Raw genomic sequence first — 14,855 nt, forward strand, 5'->3', positions numbered from 1 at the left:
TAACAAGAGTGGATTTTTTTTTTTTGAATCAAAATGTCCCAAGGTAGGGACCCCTGCATGGCTCAGTGGGCGAAGTATCTGACTCTTGCTTTCAGTTCAGGTCTTGTTCTCAGGACTGTGAGTTCAAGCCCTGAATTGGGCTCCATGTTGGGTGTGGAGCCTACTTTAAAAAAAACAAAAACAAAAACTAACAATAACAATAGCAAAAACACAAAAGTGTCCCTAACCTGGAATCTTTTGGAAAAAGAGAAGTAGAAACAGCCCCTCTGGGAGACCTTCGCCTGGGGCTGAGGTTTTCCAGCATCCTTTTATAAAGAGGATGCTTGGAGATGTTGCTTACCATCCTCGGGGAGATTAGCATTTGGGAGTAAAGAAACCAAAAAAAAAAAAAAAAGAAAAAAGAAAGAAAAGAAAAAAGAAAAGAAACCCATGTACGACACACACTCATGCCTTAGCGTTTACATTCTGCTACAGCTCTAGACAGGCAGAGGCCAATCCCGAATTCCTTGTGGGGGTGGAGGGTGGGGGCAGGTAGGTGTTTTCTGTTTTGGAAAAGCCAAATAACCTTTACATCCAAATGGTTTCCTATTGCCTTAGCAGTTATGTTGAATCTTGAACACTGCGAGAGATCAAAATCAAATAACCTCTCAGTCCGGATGACGGCCTTATTGATTCAGGTTTGGTTGTTCTTGCTCTAGAAAAAAACCAGCGAAGAGCTCCCGCAGGAAGTCTTCCCTCTGGGGGCACAACACCACCTTCGACTGAGCCAGGGGAGCAGCAACACCTCCTCCGACTTTGACTTTGAGAAGCTGCTCCTGAGCGAGGAGGAGCCCGCAGAGGAGCCCGTCGTCGGGGAGCCAGGTACTGGGGCACCGGCAGGTTGTCCTGCCCACGGGATAAGCCCCTCCCCATCCTGTTCTGGGTAAGGGGTGCCACTCGTTTGCCCTGTCTTACCTCGCTTCCTGTTCAGCCGTGAGCTGAACGACAGAGATGTCATTAACGGATATGGATGATACGGATGGAGTGTTCCCTCTGTTTTATCTCACGTCATCCTTATAGTAGCCCAATGACGTAGGAGCCATTCTCCCATTTTACAAAGACCCTGAGAGTCACTTAGTGACCCACCTGGGTAAATGACAGAGCCAGGCCTTGACCGAGCCTCAAAGAGTCGCTCAGCACACCCCATCCCGTACCCCAGTGTTGTGGACCAGGGAAAGCAGACCCGGGTATTTCTTATCCCTTATGGGACACGTGCATGGATGGCCCATGCACACCTCTGAATGAGTTAAAAACAGGACAGGATCTCTCCAGCTCAGGCAGATAGGAGAGCAGAACTAGAGCCTCCCTGATTCTTTTTTTTAATCTTATGAGCTGTTTCCCATTAAAAAAAAAAAAAAATCAGGGCAGCCCTAGTGGCTCAGCAGTTTAGTGCCGCCTTCAGCCCAGGGCCTGTTCCTGGAGACCCGGGATGGAGTCCCACTCCCTGCATGGAGCCTGCTTCTCCCTCTGCCTGTGTCTCTGCCTCTCTCTCTCTCTCTCTCTCTCTCTCTCAAGAATAAATAACTAAAATATTTTAAAAAATCAATATAGTCCATACGCAAGAAGGCACCTTCCTGTTCACTCACTGTGTCTAAAAAGTATCTACAAAATTTATTTCTTTCTTGGAATATATTAAAGGCAATTAATACACATTACCTTTAAAATGCGATCCTTTCTACAGAACATGTTGAAACCAACGCATAGAAGATTCACGAACAGGAGACACCGTGGGTCGCGCTTCTGAGCCGTCACCCATGGGAAGCCTTTTCGTTGTCTTTTCCATCCTGTCACATGAGGTTGGAAACCAGCCTTGCTGGACAGCACCTGCAAGGTGGCCTCCACAGCCACTGTATGAACCCAGTGATGCTTGCTCCGTCCCCAGGGGTCCCCCCAGAGGAGCCTGATGCGCAGCCCGAGGGAGGAGCCGAGCCCGCCTTCCTGGACCGGATCCAGCAGCTGAGCACCGAGGAGGGGATGGTGGGGAGGATGGAGTCCGAGGGGAGCGACGAGGCGGAAGAGGACAGACAACACCTGGTGGTTCTGGACCCCGACCACGTAAGGACCCCCAACACCTGCCCACCTGCTGCCCAGGCTCGCCTCTGCCCGCGCCGCCAGCCCCGCCCCCACTTTGTCCCTCCGTTGGGGCCGCTGCTCCTTGAGGTGCCCCCTTGTTTCCGTCTTATCCGCCCAGAGTCAGCCGTCCTCGACCTCAGCGCTGCCGCCGTGGGGACCTGGTCACTCCCCGGGGAGGGACCATCCTGGGTGGCACCCCGGCTCCTCCTGCCAGACGCCAGGAGCACCCCTGCCCCTTAGCCGTGACATCCTGGATGTGGGCTGGGGGCACAGTCACCCTACTGACAGCCGCGGCTCTGAGGACACCTACTGGGTTCCCTCACCCCACCCCTCTGGCGAGCCGGGCAGGCAATCCTGCTTGGGTGAGCCCGGCTGGAAAGCTGGTGCTGCCCACGGTGTGGAAAAGCTGGGCGGTCCTCTGGGAACAGAGGCTTGGGGCCCTTGACCCCTCGTCCTTGGGGTCAGGGGCATCCAGGACCACCACTCCAGCTCAGGGCCCCTCACCCACCCTCGGCCCTGGGGTCGAGGGCACCCAGGACCACCACTCCAGCTTGGGGCCCCTCGCCCCCCCCCCCCCGTCCCCGGCGTAGGGGGCATCCAGGATCACCACTCCAGCTTGCCCGGTCATTTTTGCCAAAATACTCATTCAGGTCTTCAGTGCATGGGACGGGACCGTGGTGTCCTTAGTCTGGCTGCCAGGGCAAGTCCCGGGCAGAGGTGGGGTGCCCCCAGCCTGGACGTCCTTCCTGTCGCCCCAGGGAGAGCTCTGGTGACTCAGGTCACGCCCACATGGCCCGACCGTAACCAGGCTTCCTTCCCCGTTGTGCCAGCCGCTGATGGTGAGGTTCCAGGATGCCCTGAAGAACTACCTGAACCGCCAGATAGAGAAGCTGAAGCTGGAACTTCGAGAGCTGGTGCGCGTCCGTCTGTCCAGCCCGTCTGTCCCCCCTGCCCCCACCCTGCCCGGCATGTGCCCGCTTCCCGTGACCGGGCTGTCTCTCTGCTGCAGAGCTTGGCCACCAAGCAGAGCCGAGGGCAGCGGCAGGAGCTGGGGGTGGATCTGTACGGGGTCCAGCAGCACCTGGCCCGCCTGCAGATGCAGCTGGAGAAGAGCCACGACCTGCACTCGATCGCCGCGCGCGCCCGGCGGCAGAAGGAGGCCGAGCTGCAAGCCGCGCGGCTGCTCTACACCCGGACCTGCGAGGCGGCCGACGGCGAGCGCCGCAAGCGTAAGGCTGGGCGTCCCGTGGGCCGCGGCCACGGGGGGGAGGCCTGCAAGGCACCCCGCGTGCGACCACAGGGCTCCAAGGTGCAGGGCGTGGGCGCCTCCCGGGGGGCGGGGGGAGTTCTGTGGTTCCGTGGGAGAGGAGGTGCCGTGGTTAGGAAGCAGCCGATGTGGAAACCCGAGAGGCAAAGGGGGAAGAGGCTGGGGGGCCACTGGGCGTGGGCAGGTTTGAAGAGGTGGCAACCCGGGGGGGAGGCTGGTCCCAAGCACACGGGCCCGGGGGGACGCCCTGGGACGACGCCCCTGCACCTGCCGGGCAGTGGCCACTCTGAGCCGCCGCTTGCTGGCTCTGCTGTGAGCGTTTCCGTCTGTGGGTTTCTTTATGTTCTAAGTTTCTCCATCAACGACGTGATCATCATGGTGGGGGAGCAACCAACTCAGACCCAGACAAAGACTGAATCACACGGACGCCCCAAGTGTGGCTGCAGAGAAAGGATCCTGACCCTGAGAGATGCAGAACTTTCTGGATTGACAGAGTCGGGCTAAGTGCTCGTTTACCAAGCATCCTCCCTGATGTCCGCCAGAGTCAGAAAATACTGAGAAGAGAAGAACGCGACCACTTTCGTGGGGACGCAGGAAAGAGTCACGTGCACTCCGGATGGGACAGGACACACAGGCCCACACGCCCTCCGCGCCAGCGGCCCTCAGTGGAGGCGGTGAACGTGGCTGGGGCTTCTGGAGAGATGCAAACATCCTCTTGGGCGTCGTGTCCTTTCTGGAGATCACCGGGACACAGGAAGCCATTCAACCAGCAAGGATTCCAGAAACATCACGCTTCCTCCCTTCTGAGCACTAGGGGATTTGGTGCTGCCACCGCCCTGCCCCTTGGGCTTTGCCACTGGAGAATGTCCTCGACTGCCCGCCTCACCTGGGAGGGGGTCACCGAACCTTCACATCAAAATGTGAGTGCTCGGCAGCACCTCCAGACTCGGGGGATGGGGCTGGATGGACAGAGCGGACGTGTCCAGGGGCACGAGCCTGATGCCAAAAACAGACGGGAGTGCGAGCGTGCACCGGGTGGTGTTCTGCGTGAGACTTTAAAAGACGTCACATCAGTAAAATGAGAGCAAACCGTCAGGGGAAAAGGATACTTGGAATTAAAAAATATAACCATCTTGCCAAAACAAACAAACAAAAAAAAAGATCACTTAACAGACAAAGCAGTATTGCCGAAAATCAAACATGTGAACCGAAGAGGCCAGTTTGAGGAATCCTTCCCCAAATTCAGAGCAAAAACTGCAATGGGTGGGACTTTTTGAGGAGGAGAAACAAGACGTGGAAGTCAGACCTGGGACCATCGACACCCATCAGGCGGAAGTCCCGGGAGATCAGGGGCCCACGGACGGCATCAGAGAACATCTCTGCGCGAGTTCAGGAAAGGTGGGTCTTCAAATATAAAGACGTACAGAAGGCCCGACAGCTGGAAAACAGAATGAACGTGCCTAGACACAGCGGGTGAGATTTTAAAAATTCCAAAGCGAAAGGGAAAAAAGTGCTGTCGGCCTCCAGGCCGGACAAAACCTGACTCCGGCAGGCGGAGAGCAACCCGCTGGCCCTGGCACGGGCCCAGGGGGACGCGGCCACCGGGGCACACGCAGCCTGGCCCACAGCTCCCATTCAGCTGCTGTTCGAAGGAAGGGCCAGGATCTTTTGTTTCTTGCCCTGGTCTTGTTTTCTTTTTTTTTAAGCCTTGCAGGTTATCCTAATGGGCAGTTGGGGCTGAGACTCACGGATCTCAAACATCGGTGACAAGGTGGCGATGCTCGGGACATAAGAGGACAGAGTCCTGTCCACATTGAGATCATTGACCAGCCCGGATTAATGGCAAAGGGGAGTCCCCATATCAGAGCTCCTGGCCGCGTGGAAAGCACTCCGGTAAGACTCATGACCTTCGCACAGTTTTCATCAACAAGAAAACAAGACTTTCTACTCGGAAGCCTGAAAAAGGACAAGTAAACTAAAAGAAATGGGAACGAGGAGTTAATAAAGCAAAATAGCAGAAACTGGTACCAAAAAAAAAAAAACCCAAAAACAAAAACAAAAGCAAAACAAAGAGTTAACCTGATAGAGAAAAATAAAAATACTCAGTTTTTGAAACGACCAGCAAACTGAGTAAACCTGTGGCATGCCCGACAAAGAACAAAAAGGGGTGTAGCACAAGCAGCAAACCCCAGGAATGAGGACAAATCAGAGGCATTACCGCGTTTTTATTTCAAGAAGGCCACACTCTGCACTGGTTTCATTATTGAAAACATTGGAAATGTTGTCCGGCCTCTATCTCCCCAGAAAGCACCAGTCTGTATGTCGCGGAGGAGTCCTCCCCACTACCCGCGAAAGGAACAGACGCCCCCTGTACTGCTTAACCCTGAGAGGGGCAGGGGGGGAAATCTGGGAAACCTCTCAGGCTCGCTTTACAATGCTTAGGTTAGGATAAACACTCCCTGCAAAGGCGACAGCCTCAAACACAGCAGTCTCCGCCCCGTGAGGCATGAAAATCCTAAATAAAATAGTAGCCGACTGAGTTTGGCCACATTTATTAAAAGAAAAACGCCCGGCAGTCAAGAAGAAGGGCTTCCCTGCAGAATTCAAGCATCGTTTGAAATTAAGAAGCCTGCTAATTTGACGCATTATATCAATAAGTCGGAGGCGAGGGTGGAACAAAGGATTTTCTGGGTGGACCACTTCCCAAACTAGTTCTCTATCGTGTTTTGAGACACGAACAAGAAACACTGGAGAAGGTGTTAGGACGGAGACGGGGACGCTGCCAGCACCCCCTGGGTCCTACTTCAGGGGCTCCGGCAGGCAAAATAAATGAGGTGCGGATTTGGGACGTGAAATTCCCACTGTCTACCAATCGTAGATTGTTCACCTAAAAGATTTAAAAAAAAAAGGCAGTAATAGAAACGGTAAAGAAATCCATAAAGTAGCTGAATGCCAGATCTAGCACTCTCTCCTATCCCAGTAATATCCAGTTAAGAACCAGACTGTTGTTAAGAGTCTCATCCACCACGGTTATAACAACCATAACATACGTAGAATAGATCTAACAAGGAGTGAGCGGAGAAAAAACGACAACATTTCACTAAGGGACGTACAACAGATTTCAATGAATAAAGCTCCCGTGTTACTGGGAGGAAAGCCACCCCGTATGCAGGTGGTCCCTGCCGTCCCGATTAACAGGCCGTTCCGTGCCACTCCAGTTAAAGTCCACGATGCGTTGTTTGTGGTGAACTTAAATTTATTTGACACAGTAATTTGTTTATTCATGTTCAAGGAGTAATCAAAATTTGAGAGCTGTGGGATGGGAATCCCTTTCTTCCTCCTCCACAGAGGCGGATTATTGATTCTTGTGTGTTTCATTAAAGGTATTCTTGCGTGTAAAAGCAAAGCTACAAGGGCATCTTCTCTAAAAAAAAAAAAAAAAAAAAAAAAAATCAAATACCTGCATGTCACACCCACTACTCGTCACTGACCGAGGCGTGCTACAGAAGATTCCATTTGAATATATAAAAAGCTCTCCATTGGCCACAAATTGATTTCAAAGTTGCCTTGGAAGAGTAAATGCACAAGAATACCCAAGAAAAATTTGAAAAGGGAAGATAATGAAGGAAAATTGTCCTATCAAAACACAGTATCAATCGGCAGCAATAAAACCAGGACGGCACTGAAGGAAAAAACAAAAAACCAAAAACAGGCACTCGGATCAATGGTGGAGAGCAGAGGATACCAGGAAACTCATGTGGGAATTTAGCTATTTACTGCAAATTATATATATGTCCAGACTGCCTTTTTAAACCACTATATATATTTTTTGACTGTTCGGTCTCCTGAAAATAAATACCCAGACCCCTATTTCACACTGTACAAAATATACAGTCAGCTACCAAAAATAAGTAAGTAAATAAATAAAGTAAAATCAGCTACTATAAATATTTAAGGAAATCACAGAAACGTTAGAAGAATATGGAAGATTGTTGTGTTTTTGTTTGTTTCAGTTTTTGTTTTTTTTTAATAAATTTTTATTTATTTATGATAGTCACACAGAGAGAGAGAGAGAGAGAGGCAGAGACACAGGCAGAGGGAGAAGCAGGCTCCATGCACCGGGAGCCTGACGTGGGATTCGATCCTGGGTCTCCAGGATCGCGCCCTGGGCCAAAGGCAGGCGCCAAACCGCTGCGCCACCCAGGGATCCCTGTTTCAGTTTTTTAAAATAATTTTGGGGCGAGGCAGGTCTCCAGAAGCGTGATGTGAAAGTACGGAGACCAGAGAGGAGGAGTTTGACAGTGTTGCTCCTATGAAAACATAAAAACATATCAAGAAGCACGACAAAGTCAGAAGACAAACACAAATTGGGGCAGGGGGGACCCCATTGGCACATCAGTGACAACCTCCATGTGTTCTGTGTCACGGTTCCGTTGCCGGGAAATAAATTCCCACAGACTTCGAGGCTTGAAACAAGCGGGTGTATCTGGGCGCTCACACGGCTCGAGGTCAGAGGTCTGGCTGGGCCCCCCGCCGCCACCCCCCCGTGGGCATCCCGAGGCCGCACCCTAAGTGCTGGTTGGCTGGTTCTCTTGTGAACACCCGGGAAAATCCGACTCCGGGCTCGTTCACGTCGTTGACAGAATTCAGCTCCTTGCAGCTGCAGATCTGAAGTCCTGCTTCCTCGTGGGCTGTCGGGGTGGGGGCGGCTCTCAGCTCCTGGGGACTGTCCGTGTCCCTCGCCGTCAGTCCCCTTCCCTCTCCAAGCCAGCTTTGCAGACAATCCCCTCTTACAGGATCCCATTCACCCTGCCAATCACCCTCACTTCCTTTTTTGCCACTCTCTGCTTCTGGAGGGCTCGCCTGCTTAGGCCAGGCCCACCGGGCAACTTCCCCTGGGACTGATAACGCGACATGGTCGCAGGGGGGCTCAGCAGGACCCGAAGGCCGCGGGAGCCATTCTCAAGTTCCGCACCCCCTGCCTTAACTGCGTCAAGACTTCTTCGACGCCGAGCAAGGAGAGACGAGCGTCCCAGTAGCAGTGTGGCCGAGGCCATGAGCCGGGGACTTGGAGGAGGGACAAACACGTTCATTAAAACAGTAAAACCAGGTTCAACTCCACTGATCTGAGAAGAATGCAAACGTAAACAAACGTTGGGAATACGGACTTGTAGTTACTCAACCAGCCACCGAAGCAAAGCAGGTGGAACTCCGGGCCCCGGGGGGCAGCAGGGCTCCCGCACGTTTCAGGAGGCCTGGGTGCGGCGCCCGGTCAGCGCGGGCGGCCGAGGGGGCCGAGGTCCAGGCGTGGGCAGAGCGACGGTTCCTCCCAAGGCCTCTCTCCTGGGCTTCCCGCCGCCGCCACCTTCTCCCTGTGGCCGCATCTGTGTCCTGATCACCTGTCCTCGTGAGGACACCAGCCGAGAGGGGTTAGCCCCCCTCATGTGACCTCACTTTATGGTTATTATCTCTGTAGAGACCCCGTCTCCAAAAGCAGTCCCCGCCGCGGCCTGCCCGGGCCACCCCGAGGCCTCCCGCGCCTTCCCTCGCCCTCCCTGGCGCCTCCCCCCACCCCCATAGTTCCTACCCACGCAGGACCCAGAGACTTCTCCCTCGGTGGGATTTTTACAGTCCCCTCGGGTGCAAAATAATGTGTTTCAGGGTTAAGCTGCAACCCTTCGAGGACACCTGCCACCCAGCACGGTGAATTTATATTTATATTCTACAAATCCGTCTTCTGCGTGGACCAATCCACTTAGAAAGGAACGCTCCATGCGAGGGAGCAAACTGCTGTCGCTGGAGGGTTAGCTCCCCGAATGAATGGGTAATCTGGCCTTCTTACTCCATCCCCTGTGAGTTTTGTTAAAAGGAGTCAGTTCCTCGGAATGGGGTCCCCTCCAAGTGGTGCATGGAAATCCGCCGTCTGGCTCTGAGTCAGGGAGTGGGTAGTGCCGGGCCTCGAGGACAGCTTGGGTGCTCCCGGCCTGCACCCCACGTGGCCATTTACGTATGGGGGGACCTCTGGCGGAGCTCTGCACCCCCTCCGGCGGGATTCCCCCCAGGATGTAGGGCCCTACCTAAGACTGCCAACCTCTACGCGGTAAGAAATCTGTAAAATTTAGCACGGGGCCTCCTAGCCTGCCCGGGTCTCAGCAGGGCCTTGGACCCGGGGGGCGCCTCGGATACGGGGGGCAGTGAGGCGCTGGTTGCTCTTGCTGGCCGTGGATTGCCTACGTTTTTGTCTCTCCAATTAGACTGTAGGGCTTCGATGGCAAAGTCGGGGTCGTGGTGGCTTAGGAGCAGGTTCCCAGGCTCGGCCCACAAGGCAGGAGGGGAGCGTGCAGGGGGCTCCGGCCCCGTGGCCATGCACCGGGTGCTGAGTAGCCATCGTCCCCGTCCTCCCCCCACAGTGGCGGCTCTGCAAGCTGAGCTGGAGAGGCTGGCTCTGCACCTCTTCTACATGCAGAACATAGACCAGGACGTGCGTGACGACATCCGTGTCATGAAGCAAGTGGTGAAGAAGTCAGAGGCGGAGCGCACGCGGGCCGAGGTGGAGAAGAAGCAGCAGGTATTGTGCAAATTCGATGCAGGTGCAGCTACCACCAAACCCTCCATTTCCCGAAAGCCCCTTTGCTCTGCCTCCCGCGTGAATTACCGCAGCCCCCCGGGGTCTCTGGTGGGGGTCGAGGTTGGTGGGGGCCGATCCTGGAGCACCCGCGGTCTCGCTCCCCAGGACCTTCACGTGGACCAGCTCACCACCAAAGCCAACCAGCTGCAGGAGCAGATCGCCCTGCTGGAGGCTCAGAGCTACGCGCAGGCCGAGGACACGCGGGCTCTCAGGAAAGCCGTGAGCGAGGTAGGACAGCAGCCACCTAGTGCCCGCCTCACGGCGCCGGCCCAGAGCACCCCAGGGCCAGGTGCATGGCTGACGCCCTGTACCCCACTCAGCCTGCCCGCTCCCCCACGGCCGCGTGTCTCCCTGACGATGCTGAGCCTGGGGCCACCGGTGGGCAGGAGGGACTCGGTGCAACGCCACGGTCAGAGGCCCACGCTAGGAAGCAACATTGCTGGGCCTTTGTTGTTTGTTTGTTTTTTTGTTTTTGTTTTTGTTTTTTGTAAATCTGTGAACAACTATCTGCAGTCATGTGTTCAGAACAAGGCGAAGGAAACAAGCTGCTCTTATTGGGGAAAAGAAAATCCTTGAACAAAGGGACAGGCACACCTGGGTTCATAGGGGAGAGCGGCCCAGACTCTCCAGCCTGTGCACCTAGAGTGTGTTCTTTTTTTTTTTTAATATTTTATTTATTTATTCATGAGACCCAGAGAGAGAGAGGCAGAGACACAGGCAGAGGGAGAAGCAGGCTCCATGCAGGGAGCCCAATGTGGGACTCGATCCCGGGACCCCAGGGTCACGCCCTGAGCTGAAGGCAGACGCTCAACCGCTGAGCCACCCCGGGGCCCCTCTAGAGTGTGTTCTAATCAGAATCTCGGGGGGGGTTGGTGAGAGGCAGTTTTTAATTAGCAGAGAGACTCTTAGGTTTATCTGAAGCATAAATTCAGGGGAATGGCCAGGAATCGTTCGGGAAGGAAAGTTCATGACACGTTTTTGCCGGGAACTGAGGGGTTTCCTGAGACATGGGACTTCCTGTGCCAAAGCCAGCAGAGCCCCGGACACACCCGGGTGGAGGGTCACCCTCGCATTGCCCCACCAAACATTACCTGCTACTAAGCCCTGACAGGTAAAGTAATGTGTTCCCGGAGTCGGGGGACAGACGGGCAGGCCACAGTGGCCCATGGGTAGAGCCCTGGAGGAAGCAAACGTTTACATAAAACTCGAGTGGGTTATAAATTAGCGGAGAGCAAGCGAATTGTGCACAATGCAGGAGGGACGTTTGGTTAATAATTTGGGGGAAAATTAAACCTTTTCCTCATACCAGACACTAAAATAAATTCCAGATGGGATCAAGAATTTATATATATATATATATATATATATATATATATATATATATATATATATATATTTTTTTTTTTTTTTTAAATCCGGAGCGGCAGAGGCTTTTGTAAGCACAGTCCCGAGAGCAGACCCTCTAACGGAGCAGACGGGGAGGGTGAGGCACATGGACCATGGCGCCTGCGGGTCGAGGGTACCAGCAACAAAACGAAAAGACGGGAGACCCACCAGGGAAAGACAGGCTGGTGTGGGGGAGAGATTGTGCAAAACAGTGAGAAGCCCCCTGAGCCCGGTTCTACTGTGTGCCTGATGGACATCCACGCGATGCTGTAACGTTTCCTCTCCTGACCTCCTTCTGGGCCTCCTGCCCCCTCCCTGCTGGAGGTGTCCCCCCCACCCCAGGCAGGGCCGCCCTGTGTTCTCTCCACTTTGCCTTCCTGCACCTGACACAGCAGGTGCGCCACAGACATCCGTGAACCAACGGATGAGGAACCGTTGAGAGCAAGGGCCTGGCAGGGACCGATCCTACCAGGCTCACCAAGAGGAAGCAGCCAGGGAGGGGTGGCCCTTCCCTGCAGCCTCCCACCCACCCCCCAAAACTCCGCAGCCCCTCCCAAATACCACCTGGGCTTCATCCCAAGGAAACTACTGAAGATGCACACAAGTAAAAATGTCGCACATTCAAAACCCCACAAGTGGGACGCCTGGGTGGCTCAGGGTTGAGCGCCTGCCTTCAGCTCAGGGTGTGATCCCGGGGTCCCTGGATCGAGTCCCGCATTGGGCTTCCCCATGGAACCTGCTTCTCCCTCCCCCGTGTCTCTGCCTCTCTCTGTGTCTCTCATGAATAAATAAGTAGTCTTAAAAAAAAAAAAACCCTCTCTCCACTGCAGGCCTGCACAGAGATCGATGCCATTAACATGGAGAAGAGGCGCATCCTGCAGCAGTGGGCCACCTGCCTGGTGGGCATGAAGCATCGCGACGAGGCCCACAGAACCATCCAGGAGGCGCTCAGGTATGGGTGCACCCGCACCCCGGAGGGGCTGGGGGCTCAGGGCAGCGGGTACACACCACTGGGCCCCCACGTCCTCCCAGGTGGGCCTCCCAGGTGGGCGCCCATCCCACTGGACCTGCTGGGACAAAGGGCTGCACCTGCAGCCCCGCAGCCCCGCTTCGACGCCCAGAGCTCCCTGTCGTTCACCAACATTCAAGGCTTCTGAAGCCTTTTCAAACTTTCCGTGGTACCAGGAGCAGCAGAGCTCTCTGACCAGGCCTCCTGGGAGGATTGGGGGAAAGAGTGCGAGGAGGAGAGAGGGGTATTTACGTCTGGGAGAGAAAGGTCTCCCTCTGCTTTGCTTCCCACCCCCTGCGTGTGGAAACCCTCCCTGGGCGATTGTTCCGCGATGCATGCCAACCGGGACCCTGACCTAAACTCCCCGCAGTGCGGGGGGGGGGGGAGGAAGAGGACCCCCCTGCAGACCCCTCGCTCCCTTCTGTGTGGCTTGGGTTGTCAGGGGCAGGGGGTCCGGGGCCCAGCACTACCCTAAGTTCCCAACCCGCCCGAGTGATGGGGCCCCAGGTGCGGCGCCAGGTCCTGGAGGTCGCACCCCGCGCCCCATGCCCACCCGGGGAGGACAGGGATGAGCAGTGCACGAACCGCTTGTCAGCTCCACAGCACGGGGCCCAGGGGTTGACAGTAGGAGACACTTTCCGTTTTGGGCCTAATGATTAGGAAAAAAACAAAACAAAACAAAAAAAAACCACGAGGCACGCACACTGCAGGGCTCCTGGCTTGGCTCGTTGGCTGTCGTGCCCTGGAGATCTTTCCAAATCTGAGCATGGAGACTGCTGGTTCCTCCCTCTCCTGGTGCCGCCGGGCTGCGTCTGGGCGGCGGGCGGGTGACCCACACCTGCTTCACTGGTGCTGCGGCGTGTACCTACGTCCAGGATTATTGTATTTTATGTCATGCTCCATCATTATCCTCTCTGTCGAGCCTGAAGTTCTGGGGGACGGACATGCTCAGATCTGCAGGTATTACTACCCCAGGAGGCTGCGACCGCCTCAGCCCACGGTGGCATTCCAGAGCCCGGGGAGAGCTCGGCATGTTACACGTTTGGACTGCACCCATCGGACTAATGGGGAAAAAAATCATGTTTTTGAGCACTCTTTTCTTTTAGTCTCTTTTTTTTTTATTTTTCATTTTAATTTTTTTAAGATTTTTATTTTTAAGTAATACTATACACCCAGCGTGGGGCTCAAACTCATGACCCCAAGATCAAGAGTCACATGCTGGGGATCCTTGGGTGGCTCAGTGGTTTGGCACCTGCCTTTGGCCCAGGGTGTGATCCTGGAGTCCCGGGATCGAGTCCCACATCAGGCTCCCAGCATGGAGCCTGCTTCCCCCTCTGCCTGTGTCTCTGCCTCTCTTTCTCTCTCTGATATACATAAATAAAATCTTTAAAAAAAAAAGAAAAAAGAGAAGAGTCACATACTGTAAGGACTGGGCCGGCCAGCCACCTCCTGAAATACCATGTTTTTATTTTATTTTATTTATTAATTAATTATTTAATTTATTTATTCATGAGAGACACAGAGAAAGAGAGGCAAAGACACAGGCAGAGAGAGAAGCAAGCTCCATGCAGGGAGACCGAAGCAGGACTCGATCCCAGGACCCCAGGATCCTGCCCTGGGCTGAAGGCGGCGCTAAACCGCTGAGCCACCCGGGCTGCCCAATACCATGTTTTTAGAATACAACATGGCATGGTAGGTTGGGAGAATAGCTTAGCCAAATAGTGCTCACACGTGCATGCACACACACGACAGCCCTAACGAGTAGCCGCCGTCTGGTCCAGCTGTCCCTCCTACAACCACACGCGGCCCCAGAGGATGAGGCCCATCTTCAAGACACGTTCCCCCGTGGGACACCGTGAGAGCTGCGAACTGTAACTGCAGAGACGCGCCATCTGCGTCCGTGTAGGGCTGAAGGAGGCGATCTGAGCAGTTTAACCGAAGGTCAGGCCGTCCCAAAACAGAATCCCGCCCCACGTACGCCAGGCCGGCTCAGCGGCTGCAGGAATGGCAAATACCAGCCTGTAGCACAGAGTCCGTCTTGGAAGATGCAGGAAGGTCGTGGCGTCCTGGCTGATGGCCGGGTCGCCCTGTGTGAGGCCAGCACCCCTGTCGTGGTCTGGGTGTGGCGGGACCCTTTACCCTGGGGAGTCCCCGGGCCCAGAAGCCAGGGTTTGCCATCGTGTCTCTAGTGCATCTGTGTCCTCGGGGTCAGTTCACAGGGACAGGGCTTAGCAGAGGCTGACTTGAGAGTGAGAATGCCAAGGTCCAGCGTCCACTGGGAAATGTGAGCACCGAGGGGCTGACGCTTGACCAGCAGAGTCTCACCCATGGGAAGAAGCACAGGGCTGGGGACAAGCGGGTCGCTGCTCAGGGAGTGTCGGGGCCCCGGGGCCCGCCAACCTCCTGCTTCTCCCCAGAGCACCCGCAGTCCATCCACACACTTGCCTCTGGCC

At 54.9% G+C, this 14,855-nt stretch overlaps 1 protein-coding gene across 1 annotated transcript in view; it reads left to right on the forward strand.

Moving 5' to 3' along the window:
• Positions 1–586: 586 nt before the first annotated feature.
• The window catches only part of CCDC40 (coiled-coil domain containing 40), a 34,575-nt gene continuing 20,306 nt past the window's right edge, over positions 587–14,855 (forward strand). Inside the window, exons 1-7 of the mRNA XM_055326048.1 lie at positions 587–861; positions 1,922–2,094; positions 2,943–3,026; positions 3,122–3,341; positions 9,790–9,947; positions 10,113–10,235; positions 12,224–12,345. Coding sequence (XP_055182023.1) covers positions 2,014–2,094; positions 2,943–3,026; positions 3,122–3,341; positions 9,790–9,947; positions 10,113–10,235; positions 12,224–12,345 — 788 coding nt within the window. The 5' untranslated portion in view covers positions 587–861; positions 1,922–2,013. The remainder of the gene's footprint in view (positions 862–1,921; positions 2,095–2,942; positions 3,027–3,121; positions 3,342–9,789; positions 9,948–10,112; positions 10,236–12,223; positions 12,346–14,855) is intronic.

Source organism: Nyctereutes procyonoides, unplaced genomic scaffold (genome assembly GCF_905146905.1).
Source record: "Nyctereutes procyonoides isolate TBG_1078 unplaced genomic scaffold, NYPRO_anot_genome, whole genome shotgun sequence".
NCBI lineage: Eukaryota > Metazoa > Chordata > Mammalia > Carnivora > Canidae > Nyctereutes > Nyctereutes procyonoides.